Raw genomic sequence first — 27,848 nt, forward strand, 5'->3', positions numbered from 1 at the left:
CTCACAGAGATCCGCCTGCCTCTGCCTCCCGAGTGCTGGGATTAAAGGCGTGCGCCACCACTGCCCGGCCACATTTAAATCTTAACAGCTTATATCCAGAAGACATAAGAAAAAACTCATTAAGGTAATGATCCACTAAAGAAATGGGCAAAATACTATATTTAATGGTCATTTTACCAAAGGAGATATGTGAATGGCTAATAAAAATTTTTAAATGCTTAATATCAATAGTTATTAATCAGGTCCAACTCAAAATCACATGAGGTATTGCATACTCACTTTTATAGCTATAGTTTAAAAGATAGGCACAGGCTTGGGGGTATCACTTCATAGGAGAGCAGCTGTCTAGCACGTGTTATACCTGGAATCAAACCATAGCACTTAAAAAAAAAATACCATAGTAACAAGTGCTGACAACTAGAACTGTACTACACTGCTAGCAAGAACATAAAATGTCAGTGCCATTCTGGAAAAGTTTAGTGGCTTCTCTAAAAAAATAGGCAAGCAAAATTTACCACACATCTCGGCACCTCCTAGGACTCTAGCTAAGGTGAATGAGGACACGTCTATATAAAGCCTGTCTGAAAGGACAGGAATGTTTAAACAATATTACTCACAATAGCCCCTAAATGGATCCAATCCAAAGGTCCGTCAGTTTGGGAAAAGACCAACAAACTGTTGTGCAGTCATTCACAAAAGGGAATGAAGTACCAGTACCTATCATAATGCAAATCTACCTCAACCCATATATAAAGGAAAGAAGCCAAAGACTGACAGATCCAGAAAAGTAGGTACTTCTTCAAGATACAAAAACTCAGAGAGGGCTGACCACTTGAGCCTTACAACATGACTACTTATAATACATGTCATTTATAGAAAATATCCAGGAAAGTCTACACACAGGAAGCTGACTATGTTTATCTCAAGTTGGGAACAGAAAGGCATCTTTTGGGGATACTGTTGTAAACTAGGCTGTGCCAACAACAGCAACTTTTAAAATGTATTAGAAATATTCAAGTATACACTTAGAAAGGCACTGTAATGATTGTTCTGTCTCTTTAAGAGACAAGTCACGCCCTCTTCCTCCCATCCACTGAGGCAGGCAGGTTTTCCTTCCTGTTTGAAGCCTGAGTTCTCTCTTTCCGGCTCCCTCTTGGAGAGGCAGCTTCGGTCTCTCCTCTCTCTCTGCCTCTCTGTTCTTCTCCCCTTCTCCTTCCCTACCATAAATAATAATTAAATATCAAGCCTCACTCTGCATGGCCTGCCTCTATCTGTCTCTTGCCCGCTGCTGCTGGGGAGCAGCCACCTTCGGAGACCTGCCTTGTGGTCTCGTGTGCCGTCCCTTCCTGGGACTGGCTGCTCTCAGGACCGCTGCCCCCTGCCTGCCACCACATGGCCCGCTGCCTGCCACCACTTGGGGACCTGCAGTGTTTCTGCTGCCTGTCACCAGCTTGCAACATTTCTGCTGCCTACCGCCATCAGGGATCCTGCAGCAATTTTTATTAATCCATTACAGGAACCCTTATAATCTATATGCTATATTCATTGACACTGCTAGAGCCCCACAACCTCACAGGACTCTGTAGCTGCCCAGAGCAGCTGTGGGGAAGTACGAGCATATTGAGTACTCGGAGGAGAGAAGCAGAACACTCTGCTTCCTTTCTACAAGGCAACAATGTAGCACAAAGAGCCCTGAAAGGCTCTGAAGTCAAGACGACAATGCTTGGCCATCTGCCTTCCACCGACTAGAAAGTATCATGTTAACAACTATGTACAACATGGCAAATGTTTTCTGGCAGGGTACATCAATCTTAAGACCCATCTTTGAAGCAGGGTACAGACCTTCACTCCAGAGATGTCTTCCCTATATCCAGAAGAGGACACCCTTCTTCAAGACACAGACCTGGAGGAGGCTGACCACTAGAGCCTCACTGAGCTTCCCCAGCTCATTGCTAGGAAGTTGCACCTACTTTGTTCAACAACACTCTGCCCAACTGTCTATATACCATCAAATGTAACAGAAAACAGCTTTTTCCTGTTTCAGAGCCTGTCCATGCCAGAAGCTGTGTATATCATGCAAAACTTGCATTGAACAGTTCTTGGCTATGAGCCTTGCAATAAATAAGAAAAAGATACTGTCTATGAAGCCCTCTGAGGTCAGCTGTTGTCAGTTTCTCCCGCCTCAACACATACCAGGTTTTCGGGCTTTTTTTTCTAGCTGTTTCAGGCTATCAAGGGTAGCATGTCCCCAGACCCTCTAAACATGCTCCTAAGCCCTCAGGTCATCACTACCCCTCTTACCTTGCTTTCCAGTCTCAATCACATCCCTATGATAGAAATGTCCTTTGACTAGTCCCAGAAAGATGTCTCACCTCCCTCTCTTGTCAGCTGAACATCAGTCTTTGGAGGGCCCCAAGCACTCGCATGCTGGTGGTCTTGCCTTCTCTTCTGCTAACCTGTTTTTAGTTTTTGTAGATTCAAATTACCCAAAGATCCTTGCATCCCTAAACTACCATTTTTATATTTGTGGCCATACATTGTGGTAATATGACCTACTCTGGCCTAGAAATTAATAAATCCACTTATGATTTACCATTATTTGCCTCCTGAAATAAAACTTAACTGATAGAGAGACAGGAAAGGAACTTTTTATATGTTCAAATCTGGCCACAGGCACACTTATAAAGATGACCTTCATAGTTTTAAATACTTATTTGGGTTCCAATCACTCTTCTGAAAGAGAAAAAAGGTTCTATTCAACAATATATTGTACTATATGAAAAATGCTCTCAGGGACTGGTTCCTGTTTTCACTTGATATATTATTTTACTAAAGAATATTAATTGAAATATCTCTTCCTTTTAAATCATGTCATGCAATGCTAACATTACAAAAGTTCTTTGGATTTTCCCCCCTACCTAAAAAACAAATGCTGCAGAAATGCAGATTTATGTCGATATTACAAAGGTTCAGGAACTAATTATATTAACAGACAGATTATTCTTCCAGTTAAGGTTATTTCTCTCTACTTGCAAATATCATACGGTACCTCACATGGAAAAAGCCTAATATTAAGTCATTCTGTTTTATATCCTATTAACCCAAACACAGAAAGACTCAATAAAGAAAACTGCATTAATAGAAATAAACTTAATGAGAAGTATAAATGAAGAAAATGAACTCAGCACAGATGAAGCAGCTGAGGCTCGCAAAGGTAGACGATGTAACTCAGGTAAAGTCTGGAGCATCTATGTCCTGTGGTGGTTGCTGCTGCTCTGTTATTCAAGGACAAATATTGATTTAGTTGTAGCTCACAGTGTCATATGTTAAGACAACTTGAAATGGCATCTAGGATACCACTAGAATTTCTGTGTGACAGAACCTACATTTGAAAATTTTTGCAGAAATAGCTCTGGCTCAGCATCCTGCCCTTGCTTCCCAAGAGAACAAAAGGCAGACAAAGGAGGAATCCGCACAAGCTGTTATTTTGTCACCTGACCCAAGACCCATGCCCTACTTCTGTACCTCCCCTCTTCCTTTCCTGGAAAGAGTGCCCAGAACTTCCCTTCCAAAGCAGGAACACCGGCATGGAGTCTCATTACCTAAAAAAGGATGTCCATCACAGAGGAAGAAAGCCAAAGTCAGAGCTGAGAAATCACTGACCCAAGTTACTATCTGTCCTTGGGTTCAATCATTTCCTCCAAACAGTTCATCATCCCTTTGAAATTGCTGACACCCTTGGCTTCCTAAAAGTCTTGGTTCTTTCTCCACAGGAAGAGAAGAGTGGTGTTTAAATCTCTACCATCTGGCTCTTCTTTGACATCATATTAACTCATCAATGACTGTCACAGTGTCGTCAGTACACCAGAATCAGCCTAGTCCTACTTCAAAGGTAAGCAAAAAGACAGAAGTCAGTTGCTGCAAACACCTAGCTGTAAGCAATGAGGTGTGCTGCAGCAATGGCAGACTATCCTCCAAGTTTATTAGGAACAAAACACTCATCTCTAACTGCTTGTTTCTGTTGTTCCCTGTCTCATTTTAAAAATACAATGCAGAAACTAAATTTTAAAAAATCCATAAGTCACTAACCTCTTTGCCTTGAATCTGTTATCACAGCAGTTAACTCATTTTTAGGGAGGGAGGGAGCTGCTGGAGAATCAGACCCAGAGCTTGTGCATGCTAGGTGCATGGTGCACACTGCGCTGTATCTGCAGCTCCACTCTTATATACAGCACTTTTACAAGGTCCTTTTTATGTACCACTCAGGTGATCTCTTTAGCAATTCAAGAGCAGAAGACAATGTTCCAGAAGGTTTGGAAACTTAGCTTTCCTAGCCTGGCCCCAATGCTTGCTCACTAGTTCTACCGCCTGGTATACACATATACACATGGGCTCCCTCAATGTATATATCATGATTAAATGACATATAGCCCTAAATAAGAATGACATTGTTGTTTCCACCTATACTATTTTATGAGTATATTCTGTGTCATCAACATTCAAATTAGGAATATATATATATATATATATTAATATAAATTAACTTGCTGAGGTAGTATTAGTCTTTTTCATTTTTATCACCATACAGTAATATTTGATATCTGGTACAACAAGAGAAAACTAAAGCAAAGGTTACTTAAACTTCTTTATAAGAGTGTGATTTACCAAAAATTGATAACATTCCTGGAGTCAGTAACCAGTAATTAGCTTCTACATGATACAATCAAGAGCCACTTAGAACATTCTTAAAAACAAGAGTTTTTCCTGAGTGAGGTGTCCCAGACCCAAAAAGATGAACATGGGATGTACTCACTCATAATTGGTTTCTAGCCATAAATAAACGACATTGAGTCTATAATTTGTGATCCTAAAGAAGCTAAAAAGAAGGTGAACCCAAAGAAAAACATATAGTTATCCTCTTGGATATGGGAAGTAGACAAGATTGCTGAGCAAAAATTGGGATCTTGGGAGAGGGGTGAGATGAGGGTAAGGGGAGATAGGGAGAGAAATGTGAGAAGGGGAGGATGGAGGGAACTTGGGGAATTGGGATGGTTGGGATAAAGGAAGGATGGATATGGGAGCAGGGAAGCATATATCTTAATTAAGGGATCCAGCTTAGGGTAGGCAAGAGACCTGAACCTAGAGGGGCTCCCAGGTGCTCAGGGGGATGTCCCCAGTTAGTGCCTTGGGCAGCTGATGATAAGGAACCTGAAATGGCCCTATCCTATAACCACACTGATGAATATCTTGCATAATACCATAGAACCTTCATTGGGCGATGGATGGAGATAGAGACAGAGACCCACATTGGAGCACCGGAATAAGCTCCCAAGGTCCCAATGAGGAGCAGGAGGGAGAACATGAGCAAGGAAGTCTGGACCGTGAGGGGTGCACCCATCCACTGAGACAGAAGGACTGATCTATTGGGAGCTCACCAAGGCCAGCTGGACTGTGACTGAAAAAGCATGGGATAAAACCGGACTCTCTGAACAATGAGGACTGATGAGAAGCCAAAGACAATGCCACTGGGGTTTGATCCTACTTCATGTTCTGGCTTTGTGGGAGCCTAGCCAGTTTGGATGCTCACCTTCCTAGACCTAGATGGAGGGGGGAGGACCTTGGACTTTCCACGGTGCAGGGAACCCTGACTGCTCTTCGGACTGGAGAGGGATGGGGAAAGGAGTGGGGGGAGGGGGAGAGGAGTGGGAGGAAGGGGAGGGAAATGGGAGGCTGGGAGGAGGCGGAAATTTTTTTTTTTCAATAAAAAAATGAGAGTTTTTTTCTTATAAGCATTTTCTTCTGCTGTATGCAGTGAATATAAATTCTTAGCACTATTTAAAAAGTTGCTGGTCCTATTGTTAAAGGCCTTTTTCAGAAAGACAATGAATCCATGTGGTAACTTCAAAAGCACAAAGATACATCATCCACCTCTTTCCAGGCAGTGGTGATACACACCTTTCAATCCAGCACTCACACATCTCACCAGGGTGGTGGTGCACACCTTTAAACCCAGTACTCAGGAGGCAAAGGCAATAGGATCTCTGTGAGTTCAAGGCCAGTCTGGTCTACTTGGCAAGTTCCAGGACTGGCTCCGTAGCTACTGAGAAACCCTATCTTGAAACAAACAAACAAACAAACAACAACAACAACAAAAATATTGTCCATACCTCTGCAGTCAAGCAAACACATTTAAATGGTTTCTCAGTATCACCACAACTAAAAAGCAACAAGCACTGGGCTGGAGAGCTGGCTCAGAGGCTTAGGGGATATATAGCTCTTCCAAAGAGCTTCGTTCCCAGCACCTATGGGAGGATCACAACCACCTGTGACACCAGCTCCATGGATCCAATGCCCTCTTTGGCCTCAGAGGAATTGCACTCAGTCTCACTTACCCCGTGCCCCACCACATAATATAAAAACAAAAATAGAAAGAGCTAAAGAGATAGTTCAAGGGTAACTGAGTGCTCTTTCAGAGAGCACACAAGAAATCCAATACTCTCTTCTGACCTCCATGGGTTTCTGAAAGCATGTGGGAAGTATACACATAAACTAAACATTCAAAGAAAAAATAATTTTTTTTTAAGCAAGAAGAAGAAAACGGAGAGGTTGCATGAATGGACAATTTACTTCTTCCCTCTCTAACCATACTGAGCGAGGGACCAGAGTTTTGCAAACACCAGTGGCGCTTCCTCAGTCACTTGCTACAAGATTCATTTCAGGGCATGAGAGTGAAGCAGAGAACTCTAAAGAGAAGATTTGTTCAGTCACATGGGGTACCTGCAACAGGAGCTGAGAAAGTCACCCCCTCCAGCATGAGGCTCTCAACTGTTGAGCACTGACACAAGGTGAGAACTTAGAGCACCTCCCTGAAAACACCTCCTGAAGGAAAACAAGTCCTTCTTTACCATTTCATACAACAGAGAGGATAACTTATAGGAAAGGATTCTAGCCCTTGATGCAGCACCCAGAGCCCAGGGTAAACTTTGTCTTAGGCCACGGCCCATGGGTATTCGTTCCTCTATAAACCATATTTTCCTCCTCTAAAACTGCTCGAGCCCTCTGTTCTTTCTAAATCTGTAAGGTTTCAAATACTAACTCCTCCTGTGCACATAACAGAGGTGCACAACTTTCCTCCCATTAGTCTGCTTACTGCCAGTATCCCCAGACTCAGCTCTGGAAACAGCAGGGCAGAGAGGCCAAAAACAAACAAACAAACAAACAAAAAAACCCAAACCAAAACAAGCTTCCCTTTGCCCTCCACACTGCCAAAGTTCTGACATCTATAAGCAAAGATTCAGACCATATCATCCATCTAATTCTGAATGCTACATATATATTTATTTCAGCCCACTGTAACAATACTGTTATCAAAAGTGGATCTAGTCACGATCTCCAAAGTGCATAGAAATAACCCTCCTCCAGCAGTCACAGCACTGCCCCTCAAGCTGTTCCATCAAGGCTTAGAGCATGCTGTGGGAGAGGAGGCCGGGGGAAGAGGATGTCCAACCATTTCAAGAACAAGTTTCTTTAGAGTTATTTTGGACATGAAAAAAAAAATCTACTTAGGTAGCAGTATACCATGTAATATTTCTATCAAAATAGAGTGTCCCAGGAGTTCTAATTTTATTTTATTTAATACAAACTTAAAATAAGAGTGAGGTGGTTCTGATTGCAGACTAATGCTTTCCACATGTGGTTACAAATACTCATTTTTTGGGTTTTTTTTTTGCATATAGAAATATAGACACAACTATCTGCTTTGGGCTATTGCCAAAGCACATAAGGTTGCTGTGCTGTCAGACTGTCTTACTCAGGGATCTGCACAAACCACACCAGCCAAGTAAAGGCAGCTCTTCCTGTGACTTTTATGAAAACCTCTTCCTTTGGGCTAATCCAGTGTTAAACTTAAAAGAAAGGAGAAGGACCAGGTATATTGGTGCACACCTTTAATCGCAGCACTTGGGAGGCAGAGGCAAGTGAATCTCTGTGAATTCAAGGGCAGCGTGGTCTACAGACTGAGTTCCAAGACAACCAGGGCTTTATCAAGAGACCCTGTCTCTCTCTCCCCAAAAGGATGCTGTAACATAAATTTGCTTAACACTGGTCTGAGAAAACAAAATATTTGTTCTTTACAATGCAAAACTATGAAGGTAATTAGTGGTGCTTAATCAAAGCCAAATATCTGAAAGATAGAATAAATAAGAAGTGGAAAAAGATGGTGCATGCCTTTAATCCCAGCACTTGAGAGGCAGAGGCAGACAGATCTCTGTGAATTTGAGGCCAGCCTGGTCTACAAAGTAAGTTCCAGGACTGCCAAGGGTACACAGAGAAACCCTGTCTTGACCAAAAAAGAAAAAAACAAAAAGAGGAGGAGGAGGAGGAGGAAGAAAGCGACTCGTCATTCCCTGTTTTACCAGATGAGTTGTCATCAGAGAAAAGACCATAGGGCCTCCTTTCCATTTATAACAGGTATTTTGGCACTATACCTCCAAAATGCACAAACAGAACCAGCAAAACAGCAACAAAAATATCCTGCTACGTGCTGGAAAGATGGTTCAATGGATAAAGCTCTTGCCCACACAAGTCTGATGAGCAGACCATAGAACTCATTTAAAGCCAGGCAGCTGTGGCAACACTTCTAATTCTAGCACTTTGTGGGCAGAGACAGTGTCCATGGGGCAGGCTGGCTAGCTGGGTCAGTGAGCTCCAGATTCTGCAGGAAACTGTGTCTCAGTACATAAAGGAGAATGGGTGGAGTGCTGTGGGATAATGTTACTATATGCTGTAAAAATTTGTCACTCATATTGGATCAATAAAATGTTGATTGGTCAGTAGCCAGGAGGGAAGTATAGACAGGGCAGCCAGACTAGGAGAATTCTGAGAAGAGGAAAGTCAGAGATGTAGTTACCAGCCATAAGCAGAGGAAGCAAGATGAGAATGCCTTTCTCAGAAAAGGTATCAAGTCACATGGCTAAACACAGACAAGAATTATGGGTTAATTTAAGTTCTAAGAGCTAGTTAATAATAAGCCTGAGCTAATAGGCCAAACAGTTTATAATTAAAATAAGTCTCTGTGTATTTCTTTGGGACTGAACAGCTGCAGGACAGGGCAGGAAAGAAACTTCCATCTACAGTGGAAGAAGACACTTGATGCCAATTTCAGAATTTCATATCTACTTGCACATATGCATGTGCCTTGTGTGCGTGCGCACTCACACATACAGACACACTTAGTATGGCAACACAAATAGGAAAATTTCATAAGGCCTTAATCCCTAAATGAAGATCTACAGGCAAGCAATGGCTCCTGAAAGAAGGTGAGTCATTCTTCTCCTGGCATGAGTACCCATGCATTACACAAACTCAAGAAGTTAGCCCCACATCCATGCACATAAGAGCAACAGGGTTCAGTAGGTTATGTGTGTGTACATATATGCATATATATATACATGTATGCATAACAATAGAAGAAAAGATCATTAATCTGAGAGGGAATGAGGGGCATGGAGAAGTTGGGAGGGGGAGAAGGAGGGGCAGAAATGATGCAAACACAGTAATCATATCTGAAGTATAAATTTTTAAAAAGATGTCTGCTCAGAAAGGCAAAAGAAAGTACTATCAAAGTTGTCTGATCTGGTGGTCACAATAGCTATTTGTCATATTCTCTCCCTCTGAACTTAGGTTTTTGTGGTAGTTTGAATGTAACTGACTCCCCCACAATCTCATATGGAGTGGCACTATTAGAAGGTGTGGCTTTGTGGAGAGGGTATGGCCTGGTTGGAGGAAGTGTGTCACTGTGGGGGAATGCTTTGAGGTTTCCTATGTACAGGAGACCTCCCTATGTCTCAGTCAACTTCCTGTAAGATGCAGAACTCTCAGCTACTCCTCCAGCACCATGTCTGCCTGCACACCACCATGATGATAATGGACTGAACCTCTGAACTGTAAATCACCCAATGTTTTCCTTTATAAAAGTTGCCATGGTCAAGATGTCTCTTCACAGCAACCGAAACCCAAAGATTGAGGTCAATGACAAAAATATCTTTGACAAACAAAACAAAACAAAACAAAACCATGTCTGGTTCAAGATGACCTGGCTAATCACACACAGTGTAAGTTTCAGTGAGGTCTCATGCTCTTCTGTAAGGTCTCAACAACTGTATACCCTCCTCTACTGTGGGAAGAGCACTGTGTGCAGTGAGATCAAGATGCCAATGAAGTCAAAGGGAGGGCAGGAGGAAAGTCATCCTGGGCTCCTGCATAAGCCAGAGCTCAGATGATTCACTCAGCTGCTCAAATGTAGGCACCCTGGAACAAGAAGCAAATGCACTCTTGAAATGTTGTCAATTACAGAATGAGATTATTGTAGAGAATAACTATTCTGTATCAATATGCAGCAAGTCATTTCATGCTATAGCATACACTGCAGCTGTCAGATCACCATCAGGGTTACTGCTGACGTCAAGCCTGCCAAGTGTTAAGATGAAGAGCCAGGAATGGTGGCACACACCTGTAACCCCACCCTAAGGAAGGGTTGCAGAGAGCAAGATGCCCCATAAGTTTGTGAACAACCTTCAGAAGTACTCAAGGGTGGATTCTACATAAGGGCAGGATGTTGGGTTATAGGATGTGAAGGGTTCTCCTTAGGTACTACCTGAGGGCTGGAAACTTGTGAGCTGGAAACAGCTCTACATTGCTGCCTGCAGCATCCTGGGGAATCCATGGCTGTGCACCAGAAAAAGAATTCCAGGAAGGCCAGTATAAAGCAGAGTTGAGAGTTGTCTTATTAGGACAAGACTTCAACATAGATCTAACTATAGAAAGTAAGGCAGGTTAGAAAGAGAGGAACTCGGGGGAAAAGATAAAAATTGTCCACATACAGGTATAGGCTACTCAAGGGTGCATCACACATACTGACTTTACAAAACTCATATATATGATACTGGTGAGTTCTGAGCCTGTACCTTTAAAGGGTTGCTAAAGCAGCAGGATGGCTCCTAAAGTGCAATGGATAACAATGCCACTAATAGGAAAAGCCCTAGACCACAGAGAAGACTTCACTGTATACAGACTCTGAGAATCTTGCTTGTGAAAATATCCAGATATCTGAGAAGAATAGGCCATGGGAATTAAACATGGTACATAGTCTTTTGGTTTTCTTCTTAAAGATAATGTTTCGTATGGCCCAGAATGGCCTTGAATTAAATAGTCGAAGATTACTTTAAACTTTTGATCCTCCTGCCTCTACCTCCCAAACACTGAGCTCACAGGGGTATACCATCACAGGGCTTTATACAGTGCTGATGACTGAATCTAGGACTCTGTGCATACTAGCCTACATTGTGCTACTGAACTACATCCTTTAGCACCCTGCCAACTGAGCTACATCCCCATAGCACTATGCCAACTGACCTATATCCCCAAAGTACCCTGCTAACTGTTATCTACCTATCTATCTATCTATCTATCTATCTATCTATCTATCTATCTATCTATCTATCTATCCATCTATCCATCTATCCATCCATCCACCCACCCACCCATCTATCTGTGGAATCATTGCCAGGCATGGTGGCTCAATTCCAGAACTCTGGAGGAAGAGGCAGCTGGAGCTGAGCTTAAGGCCAACCTGGTCTATATAGCAAGCTCTAGGATAATCAGGGGTACATGTAAGACTCTGCCTCTCAAAATAAAGAAATAAAGATAGATAGATGGATGGATGGATAGCTAGATATTGTCTCTCCTGTCAACCTTTGTACCAAATGCTATTAATTGTGGTAGAATTCTTGATTCTTACCAGGTAAGAGAGTGCTTCAACCAGGCTCTGGGTGAAGAGCCCCTTCCCCTTCCCATGTTCACTTAATTTTCCTGTCATTCTACCCAGCTGTAATACAACACTTAAAGCACAAAAGTGATGCTGTCTGAGTGTCTTTTAAAGTTGTTCTCACACATCACCATCAGAGCTTCAGAGACTATTTTAGGAACAGTTAAGTATTTCATGTCAGATCTAGCACAGCACACGGAAGGGATCTAGAGGCCTTCAAAGTTTTCTTTCAGTCCTGTTTTGAGCTTCAACCTAACACCACAAATTCAGAGAAATTCTTCCAAAGGTCTAGAACATAAATCAGCTTGTTTAAAAATGAATGAATGAATGAATGAATGAATGAATGAATGAAAAGCCCAAAAGGTTCTTGTTCTTATCTTAAAATAGCCAGGTATAACCAAGGGAAGACCAGGTAAGTTGTTAGAATAAAGATCAGGTTTCCATAATGTGTTAATTACTAAAGCTTGCAAAACATATATTTGTATGGTTAGAGAAAAGCAGCAAAAATATAAATGCAGTACACACAGGGAAAGTGAACACAGGCAGACAAGGTCTGTCTAAACCGCAGGGTTCACTTCAGAGTCTGCCCTGTCGCAGTGCTGACTGCACTCACTGACACACCCTGCTGAGCTAGGGTGGGAGGGTACGATGTATGGACCAGCACATCCTAGATGCCGGACAGGATGGGTTTCCACTCATGTCACTGCAGTTTGCTTGACTTCGCTTTGTTTCAGTGCTAGTGACTGAACCCAGGGCCTCAGGTATGCTAACTAAATTACACCTCCAGGCCCTAACACTGCAATTTTAATAGAAAGAAAAGTACTACACATTAATGGCACTGCTGATTTTATGTGCTATATACTAACTTTGCTAAAAGAAAAAAATATATGATGGCATGACAAGCTGATACATTCAAGCATTATCCAACCTCTTTTCCACCTTTTTTTTCCTACTGCTGAGGATCAAATCCAGTGCCTCACACATGGCAGGCAATGTTCTACCCCGAGCTGTATCACCAGCCCCATTTTAAAAAACTCACATCATTGAAATTACTGTGATTTTACTGCAAATACATTTTTCTGTCCAATTAAAAATAAACCAGTCACCTTCTCATATAAGTTTTCTGATTGTCAATTCAATCTTACCCATAGCTACAGTATTTATTTAATAAATTCTCAAAATTAGAAATAAGGGTCTAAAATGAATACTATAATAACGAGACTCTTATAAATATTGCTGTCTTCTATAAAAATATTTAGAAAAATAGTAAAACATGTATACCAGTATATTTTAGTGCCTTTAGTCGTCTCTCCTACCACAGGGTGACCAGATTCCTCAAATCTAAGTGGATCCCATTTCACATGGCTGTGTGCACACCATGGGCTCTCCTAGGCAAGCATAGGCAGATAAGGACCAAGGGACACAGCAGAAAAAAATAACGACAGCTTGAGTTTTGCAGGAAAATGGGTGGAGCTAGAAAACATTATTTTGAGTGAGGTAACCCAGACACAGAAAGACAATTATCACATGTACTAATTCATAGGTGGTTTTTAAACATAAAGCAAAGAAAGTCAGCCTACAAACCACAATCCCAGACAACAATGTGGACACTAAGAGAGACTTACATAGATATAATCTACATGGGAAGTAGAAAAAGACAAGATCTCCTGAGTAAATTGGGAGCATGGGAACCTTGGGAGAGGGCTAAAGGGGTGGGGAGAGGCAGGGATGGGAACAGAGAAAAATGTAGACCTCAGTAAATATCAATAAAAAATGTATATTAAAAAAAAAAGACCAAGGGTTCCTTCTGATCAGCTGGTCACCTGGGTCTGTATTCTCCCTAAAAAGCCATCACAGCCGGCAGTCTTCTGAGTTAGTGGGAACTCCATAGCTGCCTTTAAAAGTTTAACCAGCAGGTTCAGAGGAGCCCAGAGTTGATGTTTTAGCACCAACCTCCAAAAAAGCTGAGACACACAATCAACAGGTAACGTCCTCTTTTCAAGCCTGACAGGCAGTAGTTCCACAGAATTCTTTTTATGGTGCTAGAATTTAGTTTTATGAAAGGTATAATTCTTGCTGTCAAGTTTACACTGTGTTCACCAAAAGGGTAATGAAACAGAATTATTGTATTTGTTCAAGATATCAAACACGTTATGCAACAAAAGCTTGTACCAATTGGTTCCTAAAATGATCTATTGCTGTAATTATTGATCATGCAATAGCCGTCTATAATCTTCGTAAGAAATTGAAGGATAGCACTTAAGGGTCACAACCCTCATCTCAAGCTCTGTTTTTATGCAGTTTAATACATAAGCTGTTCGAGTGCCAATATCCTCTCCAATACAAAAAACATCCAGGAGAGTAGCAGGGCAGGCCACAAGTATGGTATCTGACCAAGTGTCAAAATAAAGACTCAGCTGGGTTTGAAAAATAAACTGCTCAGCTAGGCAGTGGTACATACCATTACCTCCAGCATCTGGCAGGCAGAGGCAGGTAGATTTCTAAGTTCAAAGCCAGCCTGGTCTACAGAGCTACTTCCGGGACAGCCAGGACCACAAAGAGAAACCCTGTCTAGGACCCCAACCCCCACCCTCCAAAAAAAGAAAAGAAACTGCCCCAGAATCAAAGTTTAAAGGATGTAAATTTCCATGTATTACAGGACACAGCTTTCTTCCAACATCTTTATCACAATATAAACAAGCTTCTAAAAAGCAAATATACTTACATATTAGCATATATTTTAAAGAGAACAAGAGCAGACACACAATATCTCTACCAGAATTCATCAATAAATTAAAATTGTAAGGAGCAATTTTCTTAGGTTAATGACTTAAAATCATGCCCATTCTAAAACCATTCCTCTTAGACCCTATAATGCTAAGTATGACGGAGAAGAGGCTAATTCTTATGCAGTCTCTAAAAGTGCTAAAGGTTCACTTTCTCCATTCTTATTGGCTTTTTCCTCACCACCTAACAAGTAAAAAACAAGCAAGAATATAGAACACGCCTAATTGGAGTTCAATTTCATAAATTCTTCCCTTTTGTAAAAAAAAATACATTTAAGCATGGAACTGGGGTGGTAGAGTGTGTGCCTGCATACCTAAGGCTCGCAGTTCAATTTCTAAACTACAAAAAAAAAAAAAAAGAAAAGAAAAGTACTAGATAGAGATAAGACAGGAAAGATCATTTTTTAATTAACTTTAACTCTAACTTGCAATCTCAAAAACAGGAAAGTCATGATAGAGACTGGGGGTCACACACACTTCTTTCAGGCTTCTACCTAACAGGGCATGATATATACAAGGAACATGTTACAACATATGCCATCTTAAAGGAATAATCGGGAGTTTTTAAAATGCAGTAAGTCATAGAAATTATTCATCAGTTGCTTCTAAGGATAAAATCACATTACTCAACAAAAAGCACTCAAAACTAATTCTTAAGGTTTATCTTTTCCAGCAAATTCTACAGGTTTATATACCTCTATATGCATATACAAAACATCACATTTAAAACCACATCCTCGGTCAACTGGTGATAAGTACACCCCAGCTCTGTAAACTTACAAAAATAATATGCTATAAATCTGTATGAAACATTAAGACATTTTCAAAACCCATCTTAGAATCAGTCCTCTTAGGTAAACTTTAACTTCATCCTGTCCCCAGGAATGGTTGTATACTTAACTATGCTACCTTCTGCTTGGAAAATGAACACCTTAACAGCAAGGATGCTGAATTAGCTTTCATTTCTAACTGTAAGACATGGAATGACATTTTGGCTTTTAATATAAATGCTGCTTTATAAAAACATCTATGTGGGAAATTTTACCTGATGGATAAGAAGATGTATATTACACATGCAAATGTCCTAGATCCCCATGCAACAATTATTTGTTCTTAGAATGTACTTAATGTTAATTACTTATTGATATACACAGAAAATAAAGCTCTCACTAAAATATTGTGTTTTCAGGTTCAAATCAGTCTAAATTTAATTTCAGTTTTTAAACAATATTTCATCTTTATACCATGCAGTTATAACAAATTTAAATAAAAGCACCTAAGGAAAAACATGAAATGAAGTTCCACCTACAGGGACTCCTCTGACTGTTTTCCTTGGGTCCTGGAGATGACATGGTTTAGAACTGAGCAAACAGGCAGAAGCAGAGCTGGTCAAGAGGATACTCCAGTTACCAGGCAGCTTCCTTCACGGGCATCTTCTGAGATGTAGAACAAAGGGAGGGAGGCTGCAGCCAGAACTCGTTTTTTGTTTTCAGGTTTTGTTTTTTTTTCAAAGAAAATGTATTGAAGCTGTTAGTTTTCCAATGTTTCTGATGGCTTAGGCAGACACACACCAGAATCTACTGCCTCTATAAAGCAAAATGCAAGCTCTCATGGGCTCTGGTATACAAAGATGTATGCACCGATCTGGGACCATACCAAATGATGCTGAAAATGGGGGTGGGGTGGGCTGGAAATATACTAAATCCTTCTGAATTTGTTATCTAAGCACAAAGATGCATTAGAAACACCCTAAAAAGCACAAGAAACATTAATGTCTAAAAGTAGACAAATTAAAATAAAGGATATGCTTGCTTTATAATACACAGGCATCTTTAAACTTCCCCCACCTCATTTAAATGTAGCTTTAGCAAAGGTTCCCCTAAATTCAGTAACACTGACCAGTGGACTGGAATGCACATTGAGTCCTGAAATGGCACACTTCTGATAGTTACTGTAATCAACAGCAGTACCCTGTTTCAAAACTGCCTCCTCAAAAACCACTCTCTCTGGTACAGTCCTTCGGTCAGCCCCTCTCACTCTGCCTTCACCTCAGCCTTTCTACATACAGCCTCTTCCCCTTTTAAAGCAAATAATTTCCTTCGAAAAAATTAAAAACAAATCTCCCTTAACCTGACATTATCCCTTCCTCTTTCTCTCTTAGCCTGTTGCTGCTTTGTTAATTCTGTTTTTGTAGACATGCATACAGGGGCTGCAGAGACTATAGGCTTCAGATTATTGCCAAAGGTAGTGCTGGAAATCCAACTCGAGACCTCTTAACTGCTGAGCCATCTCTCCCATTTCAATTCAAGCCTTTTAAATAGTTTTCCATTAAGTCTCTCCTCTTCTGTCCTCTCTCTTCCCTTCCCCTTTTCTCCTCCTTGAGGCCAGTCCTTGCTATGTTGCCCAGACTCCTGCCTCAGTCTCTGAAGGACATGGGATCCCAGGCACATACCAGTATATGAACTCAATTAAGTTCTCTTATCTTGGAGCTGATCCCAGAAAATATAAAGCAGATCTGATCCTGTGATTCTAACTGGAACTCCTTGGATTCTCCAAGTCTCTAACTTGTCTCTCTTAAATGAACCTCTATGCTCTCTTGAGCATACACTGTAGGGATAAGTCCCGCCCCTAAGGGGGCGTGTTCGCCTCGGGCTAATGTTTGCCTATAAATTTGGCAAGCGTGCTCCCAGCCGCTGCTTCTGCTTTCCTGGTCTCCGCAGGAACGGTGGTTCTGTAAGTCTATTTTTCCATTAAAGCTGTATATATATTTTTACAATCTGCCTGCATTTGTTTACGCCGTTACAATGCACTCCCCTAAGAAACAAAAATCTTTAACATCAACCCTTCAAATATGATTACTTATATATTATATAAATGAATCTCTACATATAAATTTGCAAATACACACATTGGAGTTGAGACTATGGCTCAGTTTGTAGAGTTCATGCCTAGGATGCACAAAACCCTGGGTTTGCTCCTCAGCATCACAGAAACCTGACATAGTGATGAACACCGGCAATCCCAGCACTCAGAAAGCAAGACAGGAGGATCAGAAGTTCAAAATCATCCAAAGTTACTTGAAAAACGGCCTCAAAAACAAATACACAAAATCAACATTTAACATTCCTGACAGGAAGAAAAAAAGTGAGACAAATCTCACACATGCACACAAAGGCACACGCACACACATGAAGAAATAAAAGAAAAAGACTTAAAAGAAGCATTCTAGTCATCTTCCCTGTGGCCAATGTTTTGTATGCACATCTATTTGTGGAGACCACTGGTCTAAAAGGAAAGGTGCAAACCCTGTGCATGACATACAAGGCTGGATATGACTCCAGCCTTCATCCCACACATCATATGCTTCAGTGGTGACAAATTATTTGTAGTTCTTTCAGCAAACATGAAAACTTCAGCTTCAATTCTTGAAATAAGTATCTCTGTATTCTTGCAAGTGTTCTTTCCTCTTTCTGAAATGTCCTTGCATCCTGTAAGCCCTGCAGGTACTTATCATTCAGGCTGAATGATACTGCCTATCTCCAGTTGATTACCCCATTTTAGTGTGTTGATTCCCACTATCCCTAGATAATATTCAAATTATATTAGCCTTTATATCCTAAAAGCCCTGGCACAGTTTGTTAGCTCCATTAGGATAGAGGGTGTTATTGTAGGACCCGCCCATAACAAGCTCAATAGAGGCCCGAGTCTCCAAAGTTTACCCTAAGACAATATCTGGTTCCAAAAAGACTACAAACTGAGACCACCCAGGAACAGACCATCCAAAGGAAATTCCTAACATTCCAATCACTGTAGACAGGATCACCTGCCAACACCCATCACTTTTCATCAGGACACCCCAAGACAAATGTCAGTCAACCAGGGATCCTGAATCTTAGAGATCCCTCACCCCAACCTCTACTATTATAAAAACTGCTATATATTTTTTTTATTATATAAAAAGGGGGCTCTTTGAGTTTACAAACTTGTGTAAGAATAAAGGCTCTTTGCTTTTACATACAGGACTTGGTCTCCTAGTTGGTTTGGGGGGAACTCCATGGTCTGGGCATAACATTTATATCATCTAACAAGTGAGGATCCTAACAGTTCTAAAGTCTCCAGGCAGGTGATGTGGTGGTTTGAATGAGAACGGCCCCCACTGGCAGGGACCACATAGCAATCACAGCTGCTTGACAAAGTTCCAGCATTTCGACATCGTAGACCACACTTCGCCAGCATATTTTTATTTCATTTTTAATGATTCTCACTATTAATAATTTTCAATTTGGGAAATTTTGTGTGGGCTTTGGTAAAGGATGAAAATATGGACAATGGTAACCTCTCTAAACAAATAATTCTTTGAGGAAAAAAAATCACTGCCACTGTGGAACCAGGAATTCCATTGTGCCCTCCTAATTACACCAAGAACAGGAAAAGCTAGAGATTTGCTAGACACACCTGATCCCAAGGATGAAAAGTCTACAATTCAGATTCAGAGCCTGGGGCCATTAAAGGCAAGAAGAGTTCAGCTCACAGGCTCCTTTCTCCCATTTAACCCTATATGCAACTATGAAGTATAAAAAAGGCGCCCGGCGGTGGTGGCGCACGCCTGTAATCCCAACACTTGGGAGGCAGAGGCAGGCGGATCTCTGTGAGTTCGAGGCCAGCCTGGTCTACAAAGGGAGTTCCAGGACAGGCTCCAAAGCTACAGAGAAACCCTGTCTCGAAAAACCAAAAAAAATAAATAAATTATAAAAGGTATACTCTTTTTTCTTTTCTCTCTTTTCTTTCTTTTGTCTTTCTTTTTTTAAGACAAGGTTTCTCTGTGTAGCATTGGCTGTTCTGGAATTCACTTTGTAGACCAAGCTGGCCTCAAACTCAGAGATTCACATGACTCTGCTGGGATTAAAGGTGTGTGCCACCACCAGTGGGTACTACTGTTGGCCATCCTGATTCATCCTAAGATTGTGTCCTTCTTCTTCCGCCTGCTCCCCATCTACTGACTCCACACATTCACTATAGGACCTGAATCCATAACCCCACGCCCCAATCCCCACCAAAGCAGGTCTCTGGCACTCCAAGGGGCTCATAGTTTTCAATATTTGGTCACCAGGGAATGGCACTATTTGAAAGGATTAGGAGGTGTGGCCTTGTTGGAGAAAGTGTGTTACTAGGGGTGGGTTTTGAGATTTCAAAAGCCCATTCCATGTCCAGAGTCTCTTTCTTCTTGCTGCTGCCTGCGGATCTGGATGCAGAACTTCCAGCTCCCTCTCTAGCACTACATCTGCTTTCACGCTGCCACACTCCCCACCATGACAAAGGACTGCTGAACTATAAGCAAGCCCCAACTAAACTCTTCCCTTTTTAAGAGTTGCTGTGGTCATGGTGTTTCTTTACAGCAACAAAACAGCGACTAAAACGTGATCTCTTCAACTTGATGACTTCTTGTAGATGGAGGCTGTTCTTTCATTCCCGGCCACCCAGACCCAAATAATCATACAGAAACTATATTAATAACAACAATGCTTGCTATTAGCTCAGCTTCTAACTGAACAGTCCTTATATCTTAAATTAACCCATTTCTATTAATCTGTTTATCACCATGAGGCTGTGGTTTACCAGTAGGTTCTAGAGTCCGTCTCCTTTGGCAGCTACATGGCATGCTCTGACTCTGCCTACTCTCTCTACATATATCTGTTCAGCTTTCCCACCAGGCTTGACTCTACTAAAACAAAACAGCTTTATTCAACAGTCAATAAAAGCAACACATACAGAGAAGGACATCCCACATCAACCTCTATTTCCATTCACGGTCTGCTACCATCAATGCTGAGAATTTCTCCATCTCTAAGACCTGTTCCAATCTGCTCAATTTTGATAGAAAGCTACCATCAGCATTATCACTTCTTTTCTGAAGTTCTTTGTCATTAAGCTGTTGTACTCTCCCTCCCATTTCTCCAAATGCTCTGGCACAATCTGTTCCAGTGTTTTCCCAGGCAAAGTCTCAAAAGTCATTCAGCAGGTGGCTCTAGCTGTCTCATTCCACATGAGTCTCCTGATGGCCACCATTTACTGGAATAATGAGAACTCCTAAATCGTGACCTGTTTCCACTTATTGATCACATTTTTTGACAAATAGATTTTATATTAAGTAGTAGATTACAATGACTATCTTATAAAATTGTATCTACTTTGATCATTTAATTTTTTAAAAGCAAGTTAAAATAAAAATCTCTTAAAATACATACGCAAATATTTTAATTTAAAACATAACTACAGCTTTGATCATATACTCATTAAGCATGGTCTGACTAAAAATTCTAGAGTACGCTACCAACACTGCACTGGATTAGTCTTATTTTAAAAAACAGAACATAAATATAGATGTATCGACACAACAGAACCCCTTTCCCAAAATGTTTTCTAATTTTTAACTCTACTATTTATAACAAAATTGAAAGGCTAGTCAACTATATCAAGTTTTCCAAAGGGTTGCAATCCTAATTTATTGCAATAGTCCTTAACAGTGATGTTCCATTTTTATCTAGTATTTGAGTGTGTGGAACAGTAGCACATTGCAGAGGTGGTTTTGTGAGGTGACACTTTCCCTGGCTAAGTATTCCGTCCTACTTATGAAAATAGGTATTTGGGAGAGTGGCCAGTGGACATCTCTAGTCAACAAACTATGGGTACCAGGTAGTATGTTTTCTGGAGAAAAGGGATTGGTGGTTGCTTTTCCAAAGTACTTAAGCTGAAGGCTAAAGGGCAAATGTAATATATTAAAACCATATTAAGTCAAGAATCAAACAGTGAGACAGGAATATCCAACCCTAAATCTCTGTTCCTTGATCCCTTCCAGTGACACATTTTTAGACTTCAAATCAATCTCTCTCTCTCTCTCTCTCTCTCTCTCTCTCTCTCTCTCTCTCTCTCTCTCTCGGATCTTTGAGACAGGGTTTCTCTGTGTAACAGTCCTGGTTGTCCTGGAACTCACTCTGTATACCAGGCGGGCCTCGAACTCACAGAGAGCTGTCTGCCTCTGCCTCCCCAAAAGCTGGGATTAAAGACATACACTACCACCAACTGGCTAGATTTAAAATCTTAAGAGTAACTTTTAAAATTCAAATATATATAATAACCTACTTTTAAAATTAGGGTTTGAAGGGATGACTTGGCAGTTCAGAACACTTGCTGCTCTTTCAGGGGACCTGAGTTTATCAGCCACATGGCAGTCACTACCTTCTGTAACTTCAGCTCCAGAGGAGACGATACCTTCTTCTGACCTTTGATGGCACTGCATTTACATGATGTACACACACCCATGCTGGTAAAATACTCTTTCAAAAAAGATAATATAAGCCCAAATGCCCAGTTTGATCCCTTGAAGGACAGGTATGCTGACAAGTATCTTTAATTCCAGCACTGAGGAGGCAGAGGCAGATGGATCTCTGTGAGTTCAAAGTTAGCCTGGTCTACTCAAGTTCTAGGCCAGCCCTATGTACACAGACATTATCATCAAAAAAAAAAATGTAATGAAATTTTATTTTTGCTGGATATGGTGGCATTTACCTATCATTCCAGCTTCTGAGACAGAAGGAACATAAATTTTGAGGCAAGCCTAGCCAGTTTAGTGAGATTGTCTTAAAATAAATAATTAAAAAGGGATAGAACAGAGCTCAGAAGGAAAACACTTTTCTACCATGCATGAGGTCCTTTGTTTAATCCTTAGTAACAGAACCCAAGCTCTGAATAAAAATTTCCATCCTGTCTAAAACTTGATCTATCTGTAGATAGATCTGGTGTGCTGTAAATGTTGCACAAAATTAGAAATGTGTGTATAAACAAGTTACCTCCAACTAAATTGAATTATTCTATCAAGCAATATGCAATATTACCTAGCCTTTTGCAAATAGCTGATCTCTGAGGACAGCGATAAACTAAAAAAGAATGCTTCAGTAGGAAGATGCAAATAAAGCTGACATTTTATATAATGTGTGTCCCTGCTTGTCTTCTACTATTAACTTGATTGGGCTTTTTTTCATCTCTTGTTATATAAGAAATGCTAAACTGGGTTGATCAAAACAAAGGGAAATCAGAATTTTATGAAGATTTCAAATCTTATTCAAACAACTGGTAAAATATAACACCCATAAATAGGTGATCACAATTAAATAAAAGCAACAAGAGCATGACTGTCACGTGGTCACGTACTATTACCTTCAACAACTAACTGGCCATGAGCTTCATCATAGGAGTGAAACAGAAATTGAGACAAAACAGTCTGTTCAATGCAGCCACATGAGAAATATGCCTTCATGACCCTTGACTTGACGAATAATCATTTTTCTGAAACATTTTAACAGATACAACACAGAGGCAATTCTAACCATCAACAACAACACTGGAAAACTTTTACTCATTCAGTAAACCTAAAGGTCAGGCAAACTTACATGAGGAGTAACAAGCATGTATGAGAACCCAAGAGAGTCAACAAGTAATTGACCTCTTCTATCTCTTGATAAGAAAGTCTCTAGGAACAGTAGTTTTACAGAATTAGTGCAGAACAACTGAAAAGAGGCACTTTAGTGCAGGACTCTGTTGCTGGGAAGCCTGTGGGTTTCTCCAGGACCAGTGTGGTGGTTTGCTCAGGGATGTCCTCCATAGCTTCAGGCATTTGAACACTTGGTTCCCAGTTGGTGACAACGTTTGTGAAGGTTTGGGTAGATACAGCCCTGCTGAAAGAAGTAATCACTAAGGGCAGACCCTGAGAGTTCCTAGCATCAACCACAGGACTGTGACCTCTCAGCTTCCTGTTCCAGACTTCTCTGACATGCCTCCCTCCCTGCCATTATGTATTCCTCCTCTGGAACCAAAGAAATTCTTCCTTTTACTAAGTACCTTAGTCATGGCGCTTTACCACAGCAACAAAAAAGTAGTTACTATGACTTAGTATGGGGCACCAGGGCCAAAAATGACTCTGTGTCTTCAAAAGCTCCTCTAAAATAGAAAGGAATACTGGTTTGCTCTTCAGAATCTCAGAATATATTTCATCCAAATTTCTAATTTTGCAGATGGAGGAACCAAGCCCAAAATCAGAAGACTAATCAAAGTCACAGAACAGGCCAAGAGCAGGGCCAGCACTGACAAGGCAGACTTCTGAGAAGCTCATGAGACTATTAGGTATACACTGAGCTTCCTCCCCATCTCTTCTTTTCGTGACCCAGAGGGACACTGCACAGCAGAAACATTTCTGAAACCCCAAGCCTCAGCAACTCAGAGTCAGCACTCCACCTTCTTCACTCTCGACTCAGCACAGAGCCTCACTTGGCACCTTTGCACCAGGTAAACCAGAATTTCAAACTTGTTTGATGAAATAAACTTATGCAAACAATATTATGCTAACTTCTACTTTCTTTTTTGAGGGGGCGGGGGTGGAGTTCCAGACAGGTAGCCCTGGCTCTCCTGGAACACACTCTGTAGACCAAACTGGTCTCAAATTCATAGATCCACCTGCCTCTCTGCCACCTGAGTACTGGGATTAAAGGCGTGCCCAAACACCACCAAACTCAACATCTGCTTTTTAACAAACTCTCTTATTTAAAAGAAAGGGAATTAGCTCTTTTCATTATCACCAACCATGATTAATCCCCAACTACTGTAAAGTGAAGAATTAAACACAGAATTACCTTTGAAGGCTTCAAGCTCCTTCCTGTAAGAAAAGAGAAAAGCAAACTTAAAACAATTTCTTCCCACTGAAAATTGCTCTTGCATTGTAACAACAGTTTATGAGATTGGGATACTTACATGTCAACTATATGTCACTGAAAATATCAACATAAATTAAAGTAATGATTTTCATTTCTGTTCTTACCTCCTAATGGCTCAAAAACTCTACTAAAATTTAAGTTATAAAAACAAAATTTAAGAACACAGAGAGCATTCAATGCCATATGTGGTCCATCTCATACAGAAACAATTTTAAAAAGGCACTTTTTATAATTTTGATAAATATTAAACAATAGATTTCTGAGGTCTTCAACTAAAATTTATCCAGAAGAGCAATAGTTATTTCCTCATTTAGTAGCAAAGAAGAAAAGTGAGAAAACCAAGGACAGACATTCAGAGCTCACTCTGCCCCTGAAGACACCTCTAGGTATCTTCCAGGTTGCTAAACATCATTGTCAATTATGGATGCTAACATGCGTAGTTTCCTGGGGAAATACACAGTGGAAGAAACAGACAAGGCTCTATAAAATCGACACTTTGTGACAAAAAAGTCACAGTAAGTTACATTCCAGCACAGGAGGTTGGTGGCTGATGGACCAGAAGGTAGGATGATACTGAGCAGAAAAGGTGCTTCTTCCCAGCTTAAGGTTAAAATCTCTCAGGAGTATCTTAGAAGCCTTGATGGTAATTTATACCACACACAGAACCTATCCAACAAGACATTCTGACACTATTTGGAAAACAAAAGCTCCTGAGAAATAGCTAATTCATTTGTAAAAACTGTGCTAAAATCTTAAAGTCTTATACTACTACTAATATAAATTAACTTTATATCCATATCTTTTGGGTAAACAGCACAGAAGCAGTAATATGACAAGACTCTAGATTCACAGGCATTTAAAGTTGAAAAGAATCTGAGAGAAATGGTAACAACGATGACTTGGAATTTTAAAAAGTACTCCAAAAAGAGACAACGAAGGTCTAAGAAATGGGCTTGTTAGTGACGCTATATATGTATTACATCCCAGCAAAGTGCCTAAGAAAAATCACTTCCAAATCTGTTTTACATGAAAATCTGCTTCATGTGAAAAGCTATGCTTTGGGGACTAAAGGGAAGTTGAGGCAAGGTGGGTGGGGAAAGGAATATCACTGGGCTCTTACTGTATATACTATACATTACACAAGGAACATCTTGTATATTCCCTGTATACACAACTAGCCTCAATATGAGAAAACAGAACTTGGTGACAAAAGGCCATATGGGAATTAGGTGATAAGACAAAGAATAAAACCTAGAGCTCTCACATTATTAATGTGTACAGTCTTTGGCATCCAGAATTGCAAGCTAAGTCTAAATTTGACCCACCTGCACACCAGTCACCTGAGATAGTTTAGCCCTTACCAGAAAATTGCCTGGTAGACCAGAGTCATTGGCAGGAACCACTCAGAGCAACCTCAAACCTTTTGCCAACATCTGCTCTGTGTTAGAAGACTGTTAAAAATAACTTGAAAGCCATAATCAATAAAACATGAACTAGAAAACCTAACATATAAGGCAGTCCATACTTATTGATAAGGAACTCTATAATTGTCATGTAGTTGACTGGCGAAATGAATATACTATAAAACCATTAAAGCAACTTCTATCATTCGTGTATTACTGGCATTTTTAAAATTCAAAAATTTTAACTGATTAGCCAGATTCCTGAAGAAGGAAATACCCAACCCTCCCATTATTATCAAATCAATGGCCTATCATTTCAGTACTCTGGTCTTGCCTTCCCACTACAAATTACATGCCCTTCAAGGTTGGTATATTTGTGGTTGAGTCAAGATGAGGGAATGGGTAAAGAAAATGGAATAGAAAAAGCAAAAACGTCCAGCCACCTACATTCAAATGTGTTCCTGCCAGTCTTTATTTTTCCATATGACAATCAGCCCCCGCAGAAGTCAATGCCCTGAGAAAAGTTAAGATTCTTCATACCCCAGGCACCCAAACCAGACCACGGATGACTCTGTAAGCAGACATACACAGATGACTACTTCAGGGACTTTGTTCTATTCTAGTGTTGCCTGCCCTCTCCTGGCTCTATAACCCATGGTATATCATTTAATCTCCAGTTTGCTTTTCCTCTTAGTAAAAAAAGAGTGTGCACCTACTTAGAAGGTCATGAGAATTCTGTATGTTAACTTAGGTTAAGTACTTTTTATATCATTTTTATAATTTAATTTTATCTTTAAAATGATGAGAAGTCTTAATCATGCCTATGTTTTAGAAAAATGAATTATCATAACAGAAATATAATCAGACTAGGGGAAAGATTATAGACAGAAAGGCCAATTAGTAGGCTTCCACTGTAACTGAAGTTACCAAAATGTGGGTCTGACCTCAAAAGGACTCTAATAAAGACAAAGGCAAAGATGGAATTAAAGAAGCATTAGTCTAAACTAAGAACTGAATAGAGCTGACAGGAGAGGAGAAAGGGATTACCAAGACCCTTATGACTGTGGGCCATGTAATTCTGTAGAAGGCAGAGTCTGACTGTAGTGGAAGAGAATTTGGGGTTTGGTGATCTTGAGATGTTTGTTGGAACTCAAAGTACAAGTATCTAGAAGGTACAAAGATGCCCACACTGATAACCAGAATCACCATGTGTGTGGCAGATGAGCAAGGTTATGTAGAAACTCCTGGGGAGGGCACAGGAACAGAAAGTGACAGTAGCCACAAACAGAATCCAAGAGACATCAACAATGGAGCATTTATAAGGAAACAAAAACCTACAATAGAAAAAAAAATGCAGTTTAACAGTGCTGAAAAATTAAAAACAAAAACAAAAACAGATTTCAGAAGGTCTGGTGAATAAGAATTAGATTTAGTTACCCAAAAAGCTAAGACAGATATATGTACAACATTTATGTAAAACATTCAAGTACATCCTAGGTTTATTCTCTATTGGTATCTGACACAATATTTATAGACTCTCCATTAAGGAGTATTTAAATATCATATGCTATGCAACTTGTTCACCATTAGTCTTTTTTCAAGAAGCATATTAGTAGTATATTTTATCTTTTCTTTAACTAGTCCAGTATTTACCTTTAGGGATAATTTCCAAGTTTCATTAATCCACATAGAAGCATGGATCACCCCCCCAAATTCACACATTTTACTATAATAATTTTTGAGCTACTTATCATTTCTATTTTCTCTTCTTTAATAATGTGTTATTTATGACAAGGTATTTCTTAATATAAGGACAAGAACTGTCAAACACAAAACATGATGTGAAACTTCAAGAGAAAGAAAATGATACTCAATTAGAGGTAGAAATGTCCCTCTGTGGAAGCCAGTAGCATAAATGGATTCATATCCATTTATGGACGTGACTGTTGTAACAGGTAGCGGCGGGGCTGCGTCCCCAGCACCCCAGCCGCACCCCGGCCGCCTGGCTAGCTTATGCCCCGAAATAATTACACGGACACTGTATTCATTTAATCACTGCTTGGCCATTTCT

The 27,848-nt window shown here is 40.4% G+C and overlaps 1 protein-coding gene across 3 annotated transcripts in view; it reads right to left on the bottom strand.

Annotated features, from left to right (window-relative positions):
- Positions 1 to 27,848, bottom strand: part of Dtnbp1 (dystrobrevin binding protein 1) — a 103,066-nt gene that overhangs the window by 27,947 nt on the left and 47,271 nt on the right. For all 3 annotated transcript variants that reach the window (XM_005355101.3, XM_013349111.2, XM_026783153.1), the window contains one exon: positions 24,294 to 24,316. In XM_005355101.3, the coding sequence (XP_005355158.1) occupies positions 24,294 to 24,316 (23 nt within the window). The remainder of the gene's footprint in view (positions 1 to 24,293; positions 24,317 to 27,848) is intronic.

This window comes from Microtus ochrogaster, chromosome 16 (genome assembly GCF_000317375.1).
Source record: "Microtus ochrogaster isolate Prairie Vole_2 chromosome 16, MicOch1.0, whole genome shotgun sequence".
Classification (NCBI taxonomy): Eukaryota; Metazoa; Chordata; class Mammalia; order Rodentia; family Cricetidae; genus Microtus; species Microtus ochrogaster.